General features: G+C 36.4%; 1 protein-coding gene across 1 annotated transcript in view; it reads left to right on the forward strand.

Annotated features, from left to right (window-relative positions):
- The window catches only part of TMTC2 (transmembrane O-mannosyltransferase targeting cadherins 2), a 397,116-nt gene that overhangs the window by 185,044 nt on the left and 192,084 nt on the right, over positions 1–19,988 (forward strand). The window contains exon 3 of the mRNA XM_047066931.1: positions 6,903–7,731. Coding sequence (XP_046922887.1) covers positions 6,903–7,731 — 829 coding nt within the window. The remainder of the gene's footprint in view (positions 1–6,902; positions 7,732–19,988) is intronic.

Below are 19,988 nucleotides of genomic sequence, written 5' to 3' on the forward strand. Positions count from 1 at the left end.
CGGACTTTTGGTTTGAGGGTCCCTGTTTTTAAGAATCATTTATTTGAATGCCTACAAATGTTAGGCTCTGTATTGATCTCTGGGGATTCAAAGATGTGCCAATTGTTATATCCTAGATCTAAAAGAACATTTTTAGGTAGTAGTTTTATAATTTTCTATCTCAATTTGGATTCATTGTATTTTTATCTGATATTTCTTGGGTAATTAAGAAATGTTCTATCAAAATTAAGGTAAGGATTACAAAATAATTGTAGATAGACTGAATTAGGATATAGAAAAGTATTTTTTAAGGTTGAGAAACTTATTATAAAATAAAAGCTACAATAAATACTCAACATGCAAAGTATATGAACTAACCCATAGACACTTATGTGTCCATAACCAGAGTTTAGATTTGTTAATATTATTTGTTTGTATTTGTGTTTCAAAAAATTGTTTTAACCCAAGAAATGTCAGTTTAGATATATCAGATTGTCAAAACTTCTTTTTTTCTGCTACATTTTTTGGGGGGGCCGTGAATAAATGGCAACTACTCACAAATTTGAAGCCATCTTTGTCTTTTCATCCATCCATCCATCTTCCTTCCATGCCCTGCCCTAGAGATTGCATCATCTCATGTTTGGTGCAATTATTTCTATGTGTGAGGGGGGCGGGGGAAGACTCTACATATATATTGTATGCATTTATGAAAAATAAGAGATTTTTTTTTTCCTGGATGGCCTATATAATTTTATAATAACATTTTTTGCAACCTGAGTTTTCATGAGTTATGTTACTATCTAATGATTTGGTTCATTTACTTAATTGCTCTACAGTATTTTTCATGTTGGTATATATGCATACATATGTAAATATATGTATCTATATACTATATGTTGTTGATATGTGTAGTTTATTCGTTTTGAGAGAGAGAGAGAGAGAGAGAGAGAGAGAGAGAACATGCGTGCACATGTGCAAGTGGGAGAGGGAGAGAGAGAATATTAATCAGGCTCTGCACCCCGTGTGGAGCCCAGTGCGGGTTATGATCCAGCAAACCACGAGATCATGACCTGAGCCTAACTCAAGAGGTGGATGCGTAACCAACTGAGCCACCCAGGCGCCCTTGGTCTATTCCTTTTAGTTGCCTTATAGAGTCAGAGCCATATTGATATCCCATGATGTATTTCCCTACTTTTGAAATTTTTAGCTATTTCCTTATTTTTGCTTTTATAATCAATGCTGCATTAGAAACCTTTGTATTTAGATCTAAGAGGTTTTGTTAGAAAGTAACTAAATCTAGGTTACCAAATACTAGTGCCCGAACGGCTCAGTCAGTTAAGTTTCCAACTTTGGCTCAGGTCATGATCTCATGGCTCAGGAGTTTGAGACCAGCATTGGGCTCTGTGCTGACAGCTCAGAGCCTGGAGCCTGCTTCAGATTCTGTGTCTCCCTCTCTCCCGACCCCTACCCCGCTCCCACTCTATCTAGCTCTCTCTCTCTCTCTCTCTCTCTCAAAAATAAAAAATAAACATTAAAAAAATTAGGTTACCAAATAATAGATTACAAAAATTATTAATTATCTTAATACTTCCAAATTTCTTACCAAACTAATTTATATTTTCCCAATTTGTAGTGATTCTTGTTTCAACACAATTTTAGTGACTTTTATACTTTTATAGCCAATTCTTTTTTTCCAATATTTTTTTCACTTAGATTCTTTGAAATATGGTCTTTTTACTTTATTTTTCATTTTTATTGGAAATGAGTTATAATTGTTTATTATAATAATTGTTGTATTTTCTCTGAATTTCCTGTCTGTATTTTTTAATCTATTTTTTTTCTGTTGTATTATTTGCCTTTTGTGATTCACATTTAGGAGCCTGTTCCCCCCCCAACCCCCCCACCCCCTGGGGCAAAAAAAATTTTTTGTCTTCTGTATATTGCAACAAGACTCGAATATTTCAGCTCTGAATTATACTTATTACAGAGATCTCAATTCCTTTGTAACCTGACCTTCATGATACTCATTTATTATACTAAGAATCCAATTTGTCCCAGAGCCTGGGAGAAAGCATTATTTATGTTTCATTATGATTTATTCACTTAGAATGAGAAAAATATGCCTTAAAACTTTGTGAAATGAAAGCCAGAATCCCACAGTATTTTCAGTGTCAGTGCTAAGATTTAGACTTGTACAAATAGGTAACAATTCTCAGCTTTGGCTGCATTAGGATCTCCTATGGAGTTATTAGTCAGACAAGGGCATCGGTATTTTTAGAAGTTCACAATTAATATTGATGGTTCTTTAGATTTGAAAGCTTTCTTTTAAGGCACTGTGATTCTTCTCCTCCTCAAGTGTTTTTCTAGACAGAATAGAACTTGTAAACTCTATAAGCTTAGGGTCTATGTCTGTCTTCTCACGGGTATGTATCCAGTGTGCAGTAGGATAGTGCCTGCCCCAGCCAGCAGTCTTAATGGTATGCTCAAGAATTCATTATGTTTTCACTATTGAACTGCAGTCACTTCCCAATGCCACCATCAAAGATTATACTCAGATCACGTTCCCTTTCCTGGACTTAGACTTCTCATCTTCGGAGTGTGGATTTTTAGTAGTTTCAACTTTCAAGTCTGTGGTGGCAATTCATAAGAACTCTCATACCTTATCTTACAAATAACTGAGTTGAATCGATTTGATAAACTAAGCCAAGAATAACAATAACAACAACAAAATGCTGAGGCTCATTGTCTGTCTTAATTCTTAATTGTAGCTCAATAAAAAGGGACTTTTTCTGGGTTTGTGAAAGGTATTTTTAGATGGTAATGAGTCTGAACCTTTTTATTTTTCCAGAATGACCTGAAAGTGAAATATTGGTGATGACTGAACATATTACTCCCCTTACCATTAAAAATTCCATAAATCATTATATGAAATACTGTTTTTTAAGTTTTTTTTTTATTTTGAGAGAGAGAGAGAGAAAGCAAGAACGAGCGAGCATGCATGAACAGGGGAGGAGAGAGGGGGGGGGGAGAGAGAGAGAGAGAGAGAGAGAGAGAGAGAGAGAGAGAATCCCAAGCAGGCACTGTGCTCTCATAGTGCAGTGTGGGGCAGGAATTCATGAACTGTGAGGTCATGACTTGAGCCAAAATCAAGAGTCAGATGCTTAACTGACTGAGCCACCCAGGCACCCCAAATACTTTTGAACTGAAGTTTGCCACAGATGTTTTAAAACACTGAGGCAGTTAATTCTGTGAATTTATCATTACTGTGATCTGATATTTAACAATACCATCTCTTAAAATTCTCATAATTTCCAACTGTTTGCTGTTTCTCATTTTCCTTATTTTGAATTTTTAACTTCTAACCTCCTCATTTCTTTTATACCTAGAAGTACCCCTTCTTTAAATATTTAAAATAGTTTTCAAAATAATTTTCACACTTAAAAGTAATACATCTGTCTCTCATTCTCTGTCTCTGTCTCTCTCTTTCTCTCTCTCTCTCTCTCTCTCTCACACACACACACACACACACACACACATGCACACACAACTCAATGAATTAGAAACTTTTTTTGGAAGTGATAATTTCCAAGGTCTTAGAGGAAGATCCCTTTCATGATTTTTAGAAGTTGGGAACAATGTAATCTATGTTAAAAAGTGCTGGGTCACCAGTTACAAAGAGACTATCGTGCTAATTCAAGAGAGGGCATTTGAGAATCAAATGATGACAGAAGGGATGGTGAGAAATGGACAGATTTGGCATGTATTCTGAAGTGTCAGACTACTTGGTAATGGATCGAATGTGGAGGGAAGGAGAAAGGCTGGAAAGAAGAAACTGGTTACATAGTTTTACCACCTTCTGTGGTGGTGATTGGAGGAGGAACTATTTAGTGTTGGGAAGGTACAAAGTTCTATGTTGGGCATTTTGAATTTGAAGTACCTAAGTGAATGTGCCCAACAGGCAATTGAATAAATGACTGTGGAGATGAAGGAAGGTTAAGGTGGAATCATTAGCATATATTAATATTTTTTAAAATTACGGACCTTTGCTAAAATCATTAGGTTAACAACAGAGATGGAGCGGATGGTCCATGACCAGTTCTGTGGCTTCCAGCAGTTGAAGGTGGGGTGAACGAGAAAGAGTCTGAGGAAGAGAATCCAATGGCAGTTGCATATAATACACAGAGACTGTTTTAATAGAGGTTGTACATGCGTAAGATATATTGCTCTTTGTGGACTTTTTAAAATGTAGGTATAATTGACGTTTAACATTATATCAGTTTTACATGTACAACATATGATTTGGTGTATGTATATAATGCACATGATCACCACAGTATCTGTTACCACACACACATTTTTTTCTTGTGATAACAACTTTTAAGATCTGCTCTCTTAACACCTTTCAAATATGCAATACAGTTTTGTTAACTGTAGACACCATGATGTACATGACCTCTTCAGAACTTATTTATCTTATAACTAGAAGTTTGTACCTTTGACCACCTTCACCCCTTCATCCATTTTGACAAGCCTTTCATCCCTGTCTCTGGCAACCACCAATCTGTTTTCTTTCTCTGTGACTTTGGGGTTTTTGTTTTTTAAGGTTAAGTGTTTGTCTTTCTCCAGCTGACTTATTTCACTTAGCATAATGTCCTCAGTATCCATCCAGGTTGTTGCAAATGGCAAGATTTCCTCCTCTGTCGTCGTCGTCTTCTTCTTCTTCTTCTTCTTCTTCTTCTTCTTCTTCTTCTTCTTCTTTTTAATCTTATTTATTTATTTTGGGAGAAAGAGAGAGAGCAAGTGAGTGAGCGTGACCTGGGGAGGGGCAGAGAGAGGGAGAGAGAGAGAATCCCAAACAGGTTCACTGCTCTCAGCTCAGAGCCTGATGCAGGGCTCGATCACATGAACGGAGAGATCATGACCTGAGTTGAAATCAAGAGTCAGACACTCAGCGACTAAACACCCAGGCTCCCCTCCTTCTTTTTTTGTGGGCAAATAATACTCCATCGAATGTATATAGCATGCTTGTTATTTTTCATCTATTGACACCTATGTTGTTTCCATGTCTTGGCTCTTATAAATAATGCTGCAATAAACGTAGGGGAACAGATATTTTTTTTTTAAGATAGTGATGTTGTTTTCTTTGTAAAAATACCTGAAGTGGAATTTCTGGATCATATGGTAGTTCTATTTTCAATTTTTGAGGAACCTCCATACCGTTTTCCATAGTTGCTGCACTAATTTACATTCCTACCAGCTCTGCAAAAGTGTTTTTTTTTTCCTTTCTCTACATCCTTGCCAACACTTACTATTTCTTGTCATTTTGAGAATAGCCATTCTAACAGGTGTGAGGTGATATCACACTGTAGTTTTGGTTTAAATTTCCCTGGTGATCAGTGAATGTTAAGTACCTTTTCATGTATCTGTTGACTATCTCTTTGTCTTCCCTGGAAAAATGTCCATTTCGATCCTATGTCAACTTTTAATCAGATTAATTTTTTTTTTCTTTTGAGTTGTATGAGTTATTTGTATGTTTTGGATATTAACCCCTTATCAGACATGATCTGAAAATATTTAGATTGCCTTTTTGTTGTGTTGATGGTTTCCTTTGCTCTACAGAAGTGGTTTTTTGGGTTTTTGTTGTTGTTGTTGTGTGTGTGTTTTGGTTTGATGTAGTCCCATTTATATTTGTGCTATTGTTGCCTTTTTGTGGGTTGTTTACAATTTTTTTTAATGTTTATTTATTTTTGAGAGAAAGAGAGAGAGAGAGTGAGTGGGGACGGGCAGAGAAAGAGGGAGACACAGAATCCTAAGCAGGCTCCAGGCTCTGAGCTGTCAGCACAGACCCTGACACAGAGCTCAAACTCATGACCTGAGTTGAAGATAAGATGCTTAACCGACTGAGCCACCTAGGGGCCCCTGTGGGTTGTTTTTTAAACTAAATATTTGTCATATCCTTAAGTTTCCAAGCACCATTCTGGTTGTCATTAATGTATAATTATATACAGTGTCAATGTGAGCAGTAAGATATCGCATTACCAAGGAATCATTAAAATTGGGATATACTATCCATCCCTCCCCCTTTCCATTGCCTCTTCAGGACTTAGATTGTTTGAGGTCACTAAATTCTCACTCAGGTTGAAAGACTTTGCCAGAAAATTCTCATTAGCAAGAATGCCCTTTGGTCTTCCTCTTGTAATCTTCCGTCTTTCTCTTGAAATAAGGAAGTACAATATTGAACTCGTTTTATTTTTAGAAAGTTGTCATCGGTGTGGGAAATTTGGGATTCATGAAGAGTGTTATTAAATGTTTGATGTCACTGATGTCAGTGACAGCATGGGGTAGCAGATGAAAGCCTGGTTTATAAATTCTGCAAGAAAATTCAAGACAGTGAAATGAGGACTGGCATAGACAGAGCTAAATGCTGTTATTCCCTTGAGCCAAGCAGAATCTTGCCATACTCCATATTTTGGGGCATGCCTGCTCTTGGTTTTCCCTAGAATCTAAACCCCAAGGTGAAAGAAGATCGTTATCAGATGTCTTCTGTATCCCATGCACAGTACTAAGTACTTTTACACTTTGGTCTCCATTTAACCTGACACAGTTCTGAGAGGGAAATACATTCAATCCATTTTATAGAGGTCAAGAAAGTGAAGTTTTGGTTATTGGTATTTTAGAACAAGAAGAAAAAATAAAAAATGCTCATCAAAAGTCACGTACAAAGTAGGCTTCCAGAGTCCATTGTTTTTCAGGTTAAATTTCCCCCTAAACTTGTTTAAAAGGAGATGGAAATAAAATCATGTATTTAAGACCTAATGTGGTTTGAACTGTCCACTTGAGAATGTCTTTTTGTCTCTAAATGTTGTGTTCCCATGCTGTATTGCCGATGGTCTTAATTTTTTCCCCTTCTCTTTTGGTTTCAGAGGAAGAACTTGTCTCTTTTCCTCAGCATTAGTTTGTTAACTTTCTGGGGGACTTCGCTTTTGGGTGCCCGATTATACTGGATGGGAAACAAGCCACCAAGCTTTTCCAACTCTGACAACCCAGCTGCTGATTCGGATAGCCTTTTGGCTCGGACGCTCACTTTCTTCTACTTGCCAACCAAGAACCTTTGGCTGTTGCTATGCCCAGATACACTCAGTTTTGATTGGTCAATGGATGCTGTGCCTCTGCTGAAAACAATTTGTGATTGGAGAAACCTACACACTGTGGCCTTCTATGTCGGACTCCTCCTCCTTGCCTACTATGGCTTGAAGAGCCCAGGCGTGGAAAGAGAATGCAATGGGAAATTTGTAACAAATGGCAAGCAGAATGCAAATGGACATAGCTGCCATTCAGATGTGGAGTACCGGAACTCAGAGATTAAGCCCAGCTTTGCATCCAAAGTAGAAAATGGCATTAAAAATAATGTATCACAGAGAACACAACTTCCTTCTACCGAGAACATTGTTGTTCTTTCTTTATCTTTGTTAATAATACCATTTGTTCCTGCCACGAACCTGTTTTTCTATGTGGGCTTTGTAATTGCAGAGCGAGTATTGTATATTCCTAGTATGGGCTTCTGCCTCCTTGTTACAGTGGGTGCCAGAGCCCTTTATGTCAAAGTCCAAAAGCGGTTTCTCAAGAGCTTGATTTTTTATGCTACAGCTACATTAATTGTTTTCTATGGACTCAAGACTGCAATCAGGAATGGAGACTGGCAGAATGAGGAAATGCTGTATAGGTCAGGGATAAAAGTAAACCCAGCTAAAGGTAATATTTTATTTTATACTTTTGCCTGGACAGTTTACTCACTGTGCCTTTTTATGTCCTTGCTTCTTGCCTAAAAACACAGTATTAAGGAGGAAAAGGTCCTTTTACACAATACCTCTATCTCTCTTTCATTTCATTTTTTGAAGAGATGAGCAGTGCAGCCAATTAAAGATGTATCCAGAATTCCGTATTTGGAATAGGCAGGTATTTTCTTACGTTCTGGACTGCATTTGTCCAGAGGAATTAGAATGCGTGTGTAAAAGTATTGACTGTCGTAACAATTGAGAAAAATGCTTGGTTTCTATATTTTAAATACTTATATAGACATCATCTCTTTCATCATGTAATGAAAGTCAGGCTGTCCCTCTTGAGTATATGTTAGCTTTCCTGTTTTCCAAACATTGCCTGAGGAAATAGCATACGACTTGCATTGACATCTTTAAAAGATTTGGAGGTAAGGCTACCTCTGAATCTTGGAATTGTGTCTCTAGGTGTCAGTGTGTGCGCATACAAGTGTGAGTCACCCTTAGCTTTGCCGAGAGGCTAAATAACCTGGATGTTGCCAGGCAGTTAGCACATTCTTACTGAAGAGTTCTTAAGTCACTTAGGGAAATAAACTTCACTATACGATAAGATTGATCATATATTTCATTATTGTTTTTGATTTAGAAAACTATTTTAGCAAATCACAGACTCTTTAGCCAGAATAGAAAGTCTCCCTTAAAGCATAAATGAGTAGTCAAAGCTGTTACAGTGATTTCTCTGGTTTAGGCAATGAAATAATGATAGAAGCCAGAGAGCAGTTAAATGAAAACAAGTGCACCTCTAAGTGCAGAAATATATCATGGTAAATAGTGCTAACTAGTTCTGTTCTTCATAAACCATTTTTAAAGTTATTTATCTTTTACATTATGGTAGCTGAATAGCATTTGAACTGGACTTTTTCTACTTTTTCTAACACAGTTCTGAACCAGTATTCAAATACAAAAAGTGTAAAACTGTTCCAAATGTATGGAGTGACATACTGATGGGTCTTGGAATATATATGCAAAGATCTAGATACCCCAGAAGCAACTCTGTTATCCTTATCTGATTGCCAATTAAGAGTTCAGCGAGCAGCTACTCATTTCTTTAAGCCAAGGAGGTAATTGTTGGTACTTGCAATACTTAATAGATTGCAGGGATTTTAATGGGAGTAGAAACATTAAAATTGAGCTAGTGCATAGCAGAGAATTCCTCAGTTGTGTGGAAACAAATCTTTACCATGTGGCTTTTGTAGGTAGTGAATGCTGCACAGTTTAGTGAATGCATAAACCCAATTCCTGCTGTAAAAAATGTTGCAATCAGTTCTCAACAGAATGCTTTTCAGCTGGTTTTTCTTCACTGGTAGATGAAAGTATATAAAGCAAGGCTATGTTGCCAGTTTATTTTCCTGCTGTTTAAAACCAGATACATTGTAAGGAATGAAAAATAAAAAAGACAGCGTGTTAATTTCATCACAGGGTCGTTCTGCAGATTTATTAAATTCATTGGTTAAGTTTCAGGTTAACCTGCTGTAACAAGGAGCCAAGATAACAGTGGCTTAACTAAGATAGAAGCTTTATTCTTTCATGTAACAATCTAAGTATATGCAGCCCAGAGCTGATAAGATGGCGCCATGGGTTTTCAGGATTCGGGCTCCTTCTCTTTTGTTCCCTTGCCATCTCGGTAGTGTCACCCTGTCCACATGGTCCAAGATGGCTCATTATCACATCAGCACTTCAGCTAACAGGAAGAGAGAAAAAAGTGCAAGTGGTGGGTGTACCCATTCTCTTTAAGAGTGTATCACGGAAATTGCACACACCATGTGTGCTCACTGACTATTGGCCACACCTAGCTGCAAGGAAGGCTGGAAAATGTTATCTTATTTCTGAGAAGCCAAGTATCCAGCCAAATTTCATTACTCTTGAAGAAGTGTGTGTGGGGGGTGGGGGGGGGGAGGGGGAGGGAGGAGCAGATATTCAGATGCTAGAGTATGCTGTCCCTGTCCCAGCATAGGTGGAAAAGCATTTTGTAAACTCCTAGGTACTTTCCAGATACATTTCTAGATATATTTGGCTAATATACTTTTAACAGTTGTAATTCCAATTTTGATTAAGTTATTTTGGTGACATGGTTAAAATGCTTGATTCTTCATCCATTCACTCAGTAAAACAATTATGAAGCATTTCCTTGGTTTCCAATATATTTTCCTGTCTCCTTCCTAGTACTTGAGAAGTGCTAAAGTAATATTTAGGTGCTCTAAGTATTATTAGTTAAGTGCATATATCACTGACTAGTATTGTGAGTCCTTTGAAACCTCAAAAATTGAATTCCTGGGGAGTGCCTGGGTGGCTTAGTTGGTTAAGCATCTGACTCTTGATTTCAGCTCAGGTCATGATCTCACCATGGTGAGATTGAGCCCTGTGTCTGGCTTTGTGCTGGGCGTGAAGCCTGCTTAAGATACTCTCTCTACCTCTGCCCCTTTCCCCCACTTGCTCTCTCTCTCTCAAAAAAAAAAATTGAATTTCTGAACCCTGTACCCCTCCCCTCTTCCCGCCCTGCAACCCCATCACCATCACCTGTACCCCTGTTTTACTTATAGCTTTGACCATCTCAGTTGATGGTAACTCCATTTTCCCAGCAACTCTGACCACTGTTTTAGAGTCATCCATACCTCTTCTTTTTCTTTAACACTGACATCCGCTTCATCAGCAACTCCTCTTGGCTCTGTCTTTAAAAATATGTCCAGAACTTGGCTACTTTTTATCACCTCCACTACTACCACTATGGCCCAAGCCACCATCATCTTTCATGGGATTACTACTAAAAGCCTCTCACTTGACCTCCCTGCTTCTGTTTTCTTGCCTGTTAGAGAAGAGAAGGCATTCTGTAATGAATATATTGAATAATAAATGTGAAAGTCATAGTCTTTCTCCCTGAAGAATTTATAATCAGTTTTAGAGATACGATGTATATGCATTGAAGAAGATGTAAGTGTTAAATATTATGCTGTTGATAGATAAGGAACTGAGATATACTTCATAATAAGAGGGATAGAATAGGAAAAGGAGGTAGTTTGGGATTCCATGAGTCCCTTCTGTGCCATATGCTTCCATTTTGATTCAAGGCAAAACTAGGTTCTTTATTTTTTTCTATTTATAACATGCTAATAATAATGCTGGCTATGATTACTTCCTTAGGAATTATGAGACTGGTAGTGATCTTCCTTTAGGTAATTTTTTTTTTTTTTTAGTCTCCTGTTATTTGAGTCTAGCAAAAGATTAGAAACCCTTTAAAGCCAGTCCTTTTTAAGGTTGTCAGAGATTACAGTTATTTCATTGAGTTATTTTTTCCCCCTCCTTTGAAAGCTTTTGCAAATTTTAGAGCACTTCAGTCTACCATGTGCTTTAACAGAATATGATTTGAAGCCTCATGAAGCATTATACATTAAAGCTGTTGCCTTCAGTAATGGGTCCTGTAGACAGCTGCCAGTCATTAACTGATTGGATGCAAATGATGATGGGTGAAGCCTGTCGTAGTGACTGTGCTGCTAATTTATGGTTTAAATCTGGATGGTGGAGAAATGATAGCTGATTTGGACTATGTAAACCACAAGTCCTGTCTCATTATGTGGTTGATAATGTCAGGAAAATACTAGACATAGTTGATTACTGTAGTTTGCTGATTTCACAATGACTCTTTGCATTTTTGTGCTTAGGAAAGAGGAAATTTTCTCTGATGACTGCTTTACGGAGCAACACACATAATATTTGAAAGTGTTTGTATGCGGGCGTGTGTGTGTGTGTGTTTAAAACAACATATTTTGGAAACCATATTGATTAGTATCTGCTTGAAAAAAAACATTTTTTAATTCATTAAAAGTGGTTACATGTATGATCACACTTCTTCGTGGCCTCTGGCTTTCTCTAAATCCCCATATGTTTGGCTCTCTGGAGAATTGGGTACCATCGATCTGCTACTGTGGCTTTTTTGAAGGCACTACCCAATTTTCATTTTCTTTCTCTCATTTTCCACAGCTCTTTCTTCTATAGGATGGCCTCTTTCCTAAATTGATTCATTCTCAAGGTTCTGTCCAAAGATTGCCTTTATTTTCCTTTTTGTATAGATTCTAGAACACTTCCTGGTATATATAGTAGGGGATTGGTAAATGTGTAATTGAATTTCTAAATTATTTTCCTCATGACCTCTTATCCACGTGGAACTTTTCCACTTGGATGTTTTGCCAGTACCTCAAACTCATCACCATCTTCCTTAAAACCAACTATTTGCCCACTTCCTTATTCATTAAGGTCATAAGCACAGACTAACAAAGTTATTATACAGAAACAGATCAGTGAACACATAAACTTAACAAAGAATGATAGCATATAGGTGGCATATCTGGTCCCAAAGGCATTTAAATTTTTTTAAGTTATAGATTAGAAAAATCAAGTAATTTCCTTAGAAGAGTTTGTTTATTAACTATCAATTTGCTTTAAACAACATGACTATGATTTTTAATTGTTTGAAAATAATTTCTTGAAAAATAGGAGCAATTAAACAGGGTTAATCCGAGGAAAACTTGTCCAAAAGCTAAAGTTTATTTTAATGTCTGTTTCTAATGTAAATATGTGAAATGATATAAGTGATGTATATTTAATGACACACGTATTTAAAACTCTAAAGGTGATTACCCAAGGGTTCTATATTCAGTTCCTCTTTATGCACATGACAAACACTGCCCATTTTGATATTGAAAAGGATAGAAAATAGTTGTTGCAGCTATACGGAGTTTGACAATTTTTCTTTCTTCCTGGAATTATGTAAAACTGATAGTGCTGTTTCAACCCCATGTAGTTTCTGATTTCAAGCAGCAAGTGTGTTGAGGGAATAGCATTTTACGTAGGAAACAACTCATAATTTAAGTGAAATCTAAACCTTCAAGTCATGTGAAACTTGACTAATTCATTGTAGATTTTATGGTCTGAGTTTTTGTTTACCTCTAGTTGAGTGTCTTCTTTAATTGTGGTGAACTGCTAGCATTTAAACAGCTAACACTGAAATTGTATAGTAAATGTTCCCGTATTTCTTCAGTAATTCATTTTGTTATTTCTGAAGATGAAAATATTTTAAAAGGGGTTTAAATTTTTATAAAAAATAAAATTTAGCAGTAAAGTCAGGAAGGGCAATGAGTGTAGCATTTTACTTAAGACCAGCTGGCCTGGGTTAAAAAGCTGTAAAATACAGATTTTCACTTTTAACAGAGAGATGTGATAGGAGAGAGCTAGCAAAAAGCACCAGGAAAGGCTGATTGCGAGAAAAATACTACAAAGTTAATTCAGGCTTCCACAGAGTAGAGAAATTCTATGTGGCTTCACCTCAATTCATCTCTTCTCTCTTGAGTAGAAAATTAAAATATAAAATAATGGGAGTGGCAAGAATAAAATGAAAATGTCTCATTAGCTCAACCAAAGTATTTTAAAAAATAAATATGTTAAATTGTTAAAAAATAAGGCCAGTTTAAAACATTTGAGTTTTGAAGGAATCAGTGGTTGCTGTTTAGTTGGGATGGGATAGCTACAGACGTTCCAAAGCATCAGGTTTCCTTGCCTCTAAGAACGGAAGTGACATATAAATCTTTTCTTTAGTTCCAGCTCTCATGACCCCAAGTACAGTTGTATGGGGGAAAAAAAAACACTGGACCACAATATGAAGCAGGTGACACACTACTTACCCTGTCTTTAAAATTATCCATAACAAAACTTTTCGAATCTTTATGGGCTTTTGAAAACTCTAAAACCTAAAATTAACATTGCCTTAGATTGAATACATTTTACCAGTGGCTATATTTCAAAGGAATTCAAACTAGCATGTTATTAAAACAAATATGAAGTTAAATTATTCTGATTTCCATACTAGTTTTTGTGATTGATACTTAAAATGCAAACATTTTTGCTTTTCCTAAATATATCTGAAAAGATGAGAAATGTGTATACATACTGTTTAAAGAATACTAACAAAACAAGTAGCCATTTCACAGCTTAAGAACACATTAGACCAGTATCTTTGAAGACCTTCCCCCATTCTTTTTTCAGTTTTGTTTCTTTTGATTAATTTCTTTTATTTTATGCTAGAACCTCCATTACAATGTTAAACAGAAGTGACAACAGCAAATTTTTTGTCTCATTCTTGTTCACAAAAGGATGTTTTTAGTATTTCACCATTAATTACGGACATTTTGCAGGTTTTTCTGTAGATGCTCTTATCTGTAGAGTTTTCTTCTTATTTCTAGCTTAAGGTTTGTTTTTAGGAATTAATATTGATAATGTCACAGATTTCCCCCCACTCAATCTGTTAATTTGATGATTTATATTAATAGATTTTCTAATGAATGTACTTTGCATTTGTGGAGTAAACCCAAGAATTATAATGTGTTATCATTTTTATATTCTTCTAAATTTGTTTTTTACCCATGTTCCTGAATGAGATTGGCAATTCGGATCTTGTGCTATCGTATTCTGGTTTTAGAATCAATTAATCTTTCAGAATCAGTTTGGGAGTATTACTTCTTTTGTGTTTGCTGAAAGATTTTGAGTAAAACTAGAGTTACCTTTTTCTTTGTAATTGGCAGAATGTACCTGCAAACCTTGGCTGAGCCTGAGGTTTTGTTTACAGGTGGACATAATTTATTCTACTTTCTTCATTTCTTCCATGATTTTGAAAACATTTAAGATTGACTTTTGGATCGATTTCAGGATTTTTTTTTTCTTCCTGGATCTTGTTCAGTTTAACTAGTTTCAAATTTATTTGCACAAAGCTATACATAATGTTCTCACACTATCTTTTTGGAAATCTCTGTTGCAAGATTAGTTTAAAACATATTTTTACTTTGAGAGGATTTGAACAACAGATGTTGTGTTGCCCCAAACTTTGTGAAGGTGGATTTATGTATAGGAATTCCCAGGGAATTTTTTTATTCTTTTTTTTCTGTTTGTCCAGATATTTTTGACAGAGAATGCATTTGCCTTCTCCTCTGAGGTTTGTTTGTTGGTTTTTTTTTTTTTGCTCGTTTGTTTGATTTTGTCTAGTCTTTTGTCTTTTGTCTTTAGGCTGTTTGCTTTCAGGGGCTTGAGTTTATGTGGTTTCTGCAATCTGAACTCTCACTTAAAGCTGATTAAAGCCCAAGGCCTCGTTCATCATAACGTCACATATGCAGAGTGAATGACATCCTCAGAGCTGTTTACCCTTATGGATTCCTGCTTGCAAGCAGTTTCTAGACCTAGGGATTCCCCTTAACTTTCCTACCAACTAATACATCCCTTAACAAATATTTTTATTTTTTGATCTAGCATTTTTATGCATTCTGTACAAGGAGAGGATGTCTGGACATTGCGTTCCACCTGCTGCCAGGATGGGGAGGCTGAGGAAGGATTTCAAATCTGGCATCTATTAAGAAATGGTTAGTTGTATTACAAGTTATTTTTGAGCATAGAGTCATTTGTTTAGTCTTAAACTAGTATTTTTGAAATTTTAAATTCTCTTTTAACAAAGAGAACCAAGCTACTAAAGTAAGCTGACAAGTATATCAGAGCACTATCTAATACAAAATGAAATTAGAGGTATTTAACTGTTATAAATCACAGAGGGGTAAAATATATTTGTTTCCTGGTGTAATAAGAAGTTACAGATAATGTCGCAGATACTGCAGGTTTTTAAGAAAACAAACAGAACATGTTTTTTAGTTTAGCCTTTATTACGCATATACCCCTATCCACCCATCACTGGTGATCATGGATTTAAAAGATTTCAGTTAAGTCTCACGGGATTATGGAAAAATCTGAGATGTTCCAACTCTTATAATAATTTTTGAAAAAGGGTTAGTTGTAGGAGAATGTTTATATATCATTCTATTGGGAAGATGGCCAAGACAAAGTGTGAGCCCTATTTTTACATACAGGTATTAAATTAGAAATCTCATCTTTTTAGCTTTGCATATTAGTATTAAACTTGTATGTTATTTTGGAATATGAATATTACCAGCCAGGGGGATCTAGCAGGAATATACATATTAACTAGTGTACTAAAAATTAAATAAGGATAAAACATATTAAAAGTTTTGATTTAAAAGATAATAATATTGTTTTCCAAGTAAGAAACCATAATCCAATTTGATTAAATAGTAGAGAGAAATTAAAAAAAAAAAAAAAGACCATCTGGAAGGCAGAGCTATATTAGAGGCTTTATTGTGTCATATGTTTAGGAGTTTAGGATTCTAATTCCCAATAATACTAGCTGCCACTCTGAACATTCATTCAGTCATCTTAAACAGCATAATTCAATTCTTTTATGTAAAACGCCGCAGGATATTATATTAAAATATCAACATTAATATCTTTTTTGGAAGGAGTGTAGATATACATGTTAATTAGGAAACTTTCTAGGGATTTTAAATTTAGAGAGAAGGAACTGGATGAGATATTTAGTAAAACAGCTGAGAGTCACGTTTTGACAAAAACAGGGATTACTGAGATGTCAATGCACTGTTTCTGTGAGTGCAGTTCTTCTGGATGGGAGAGGAAGCTCACAGTTTTATAATGTTTGGGGCTCTGTGTATTGCAACTGGGAGCTTCTAAAATAAATGCGAGAAATCGTTTTTCTTCTTTCTTCTCTTCTCTTGGGGAAAGGGAGTAAATTTCTTCAATTATATATCATGAGACAACCAGCAAAGACCAGAAGGTCTCTGATACGTTGATAGGTTATCTGTTTTTACTTCATCAGTTGGCTTACTCTCTGAGTCTTACAAATACACTTTGGTGGTGTGCAATACTGATATACAATACCTCATTTCTCTACTTAAGTCTGCTTTAATAATCTGAATATTTTCCAAGGCTGGCTTCAAGTCATGTTCACCCTAGTGGTTAAGATTGAATAGTGTTGTCTGTATTTGTATGAGTGTTGAAACAGTTTTAAAGTAGAAGTGAGTTTCTGGGCTTATGTAATGAAAATATGAGCATATTAATTAATGACATTGTACAAATCTTTGTATTCTGTATTTTTCTTATCTTCAGTCTAAATGATATATTTGAGGGACGCTTGGGTGGCTCAGTCAGTTAAGCTTCCGACTTCGGCTCAGGTCATGATCTCATAGGTTGTGGGTCCGAGCCCTGCGTTGGGCTCTGTGCTGACAGCTCGGATTCTGTGTCTCCCTCTTTCTCTGCAACTCCACCACTTGTGTGCTTGTTTGCTCTCTCTCTCTTTCAAATATAAATAAACATTAAAAAATTAAAAAAAAATAAATGGTATATTTGAGACTACTTTTGCTTTTGAAACTCTATTATTTGGAAGCAGTGATATGGGATTTTAAAGTATCTTTTGTTGTTCCACATTAGGATAATGATTTTTAGAACATTTTTGAGGGCAGGCGATACCATCCCTAAAGTCCTTCCTGTGCCATGCCTCTTTGCTCTAGGATGTGATTCTAGAAGGAAGACGTTATGTGGTGCTTTGCTCTGAGGCCTATCATGCTTTGGTTATAGCTACTGGTTCTCATTCCCAAATTGAACGTAGAGTAGATACTTACTTTTGAGGTTTTAACTTAAAAGGTTGGATTTAAAAAAGTGTGTCCTAACCTCAATTCTGATTATTTGATAGGAAAATACAGCTTCTCTGGGCACTCGTGTCTCAATTGGTTAAGTGTCCGGCTCTTGATCTCAGCTCAGGTCATGCTCTCACAGTTCATGAGTTCGAGCCCCACATGCTGCAGAGCCTGCTGGGGATTCTGTCTCTCCTTCTCACTGCTCCTCCCCCACTTGTACACGTGCATGCTTTCTCTCTCCTCTCAAAATAAACTTAAGAAAAATATTTAAAAATTTTAAAAAAATATAGCTTCTCTATGGGTTTTAATCAACTTGACATGTAATTAGTTTGCATGTCAATATTACTTTAAGACTCATGGATAAAATAATAGATTTATGTCCCCCAAACCACATAATCTAATCATCTTATATAGGTCGTAATGTTCATTAATCACTCATATGTGCCCAGTGGATGTGTTTGTTGCAAAAGGTCCTGTAATAGCCTCTGAGAATCCCCTGCTGTGATGCCAGCTAGTTAAGATTAGAACTTCCGGAGACTAAACCAGCCCTTCTCTTTCTTATATACCTCACTTGATGTGATAATGTCATTTAGTGCATTGACCCTTCGGATTCTTCCTATTTATTTTACCCTTGTGTGTAATAGATTGCTTTCACTGTTTGGAAGTACAGTGTTCTGGATTGTACATTTAAGTCTGTTAAACAAGAAATAGCATTCTTCGTTTCAATATCATGTTTTTCAAGTGATGCAAAAATGCCTGAAGTATTTGCTGTGTAGCCTTTTTTTTTTTTAATTTTTTTTTAACGTTTATTTATTTTTGAGACAGAGAGAGACAGAGCATGAACGGGGGAGGGGCAGAGAGAGAGGGAGACACAGAATCAGAAGCAGGTTCCAGGCGCTGAGCCATCAGCCCAGAGCCCAACGCGGGGCTCGAACTCACCTACCGCAAGATCGTGACCTGAGTTGAAGTTGGACGCTTAACCGACTGAGCCACCCAGGCGCCCCGCTGTGTAGCCTTTTTAAAGAACCTTTATCTCATCAACTGTACAGAAAAAAAGGCAAAGACAATTAACCTCCCTCTATTCTGTTGTTATAGTCAGCTGAAAGTACAGGAAAATACTTTAAAATGATAGTTGCCCAAGATTTGTGCATATAGCAAAGGTAATTAGTGTTTTTAGAGATTTCATATTCAATAGATAATTGTTCTTTTTTTCTTATTAGCATGCATAAATATTTTTTACTCACATGGGTTATTGAAATTTGTATTTTTACTAATTATGTTTTTAAAGCCCCTTTTCCCTAGTATTAACTCTACTTTTGCAATGTTCAGTACTAGCTGCTGAGTTGATAAAAGTGACTGTCAAAAATTAATATAGAGAGGCTAATGTAAGGTATGAAATAGTGTCCTGATACACTATATTTGAGATGTACTATGTTTTTATTTAGAAGCAGATTTTTTTGGATAACATATGAACTTGACGATTTTCAAAACTTTGAGTTTTGTTTTTGTTGGCCTGGATTTACTTGGCAATATAGTTCTCAATGGCACACTCAGAGATCCTGAATATAGGAGACGTCCTATAAAAGTGTATATCTAATTGGTTATGTTTCTATTAGATGATAATGAAATACCATTCCTTTTCCATAATAATGTACTTTTCAGAATATATATCTCTTATCTTATTTCATCATCTCAGTCATGCTGGAGTTTAACTTGGGCAAGCATCTTTACACCTGTTTCACAGATGAAAAATTGAGAGGCAGAATGCTTAAGGAGAAATAGCATGGCAAAAAGTGCAGATTTTGCAGTAAGGTAGGTGTGCGACCTAATCTTAACCCAGGCTCTTAATAGCTGTTTTCATTATTCTTTTTTTTTTTTTTTTTTTTTTTAAATTTTTTTTTTTTTTCAACGTTTATTTATTTTTTTTGGGACAGAGAGAGACAGAGCATGAACGGGGGAGGGGCAGAGAGAGAGGGAGACACACAGAATGGGAAACAGGCTCCAGGCTCTGAGCCATCAGCCCAGAGCCTGACGCGGGGCTCGAACTCCCGGACCGCGAGATCGTGACCTGGCTGAAGTCGGACGCTTAACCGACTGCGCCACCCAGGCGCCCCTCATTATTCTTATAGTGTTATCACAACCCCTCTGAAATTCAAGTTGCTGATCTATATAGTGAGTGTGCAGTACCACACAGGGTGTGTGTAGCATATCCAGGCCAGGGTGTGGCCCACAATTCAAGCTTGCTAAATTACAGCTTTTACTATTGCTAATAAGAAATGGAAGATTCGAGTAATTTACTTGAGTATACCCAGATCTAATTGGTAACAGGACTCTACTAAAACTTTGGTTTCGGGTATTTTGTTTTACATTTCCACATCAAAATTCCTTTTAGTGACCATTAGGAGGAAACTAACCTGGGCCATTTGATGGCATCATCATTCAATGATGACAGGATTCACTATGAGATAAAGCAGATTATGAGATTCGATTTTAAGAGAACAAAGGAGGGATGCGTTTGTGGCTCAGTTGGTTAAGCAACTGACTTCAGCTCAGGTCATGATCTCAAGGCTCTTGGATTCCAGCCCACCTTGGGCTCTGTGCTGACAGCTCCGAGCCTGGATGGAACCTGCTTTGGAGTCTG

The sequence above is a fragment of the Lynx rufus genome, unplaced genomic scaffold (genome assembly GCF_022079265.1).
Source record: "Lynx rufus isolate CCGP_SWC_20201006 ecotype Redwood Valley unplaced genomic scaffold, mLynRuf1.p SCAF_7, whole genome shotgun sequence".
NCBI classification, from domain to species: domain Eukaryota; kingdom Metazoa; phylum Chordata; class Mammalia; order Carnivora; family Felidae; genus Lynx; species Lynx rufus.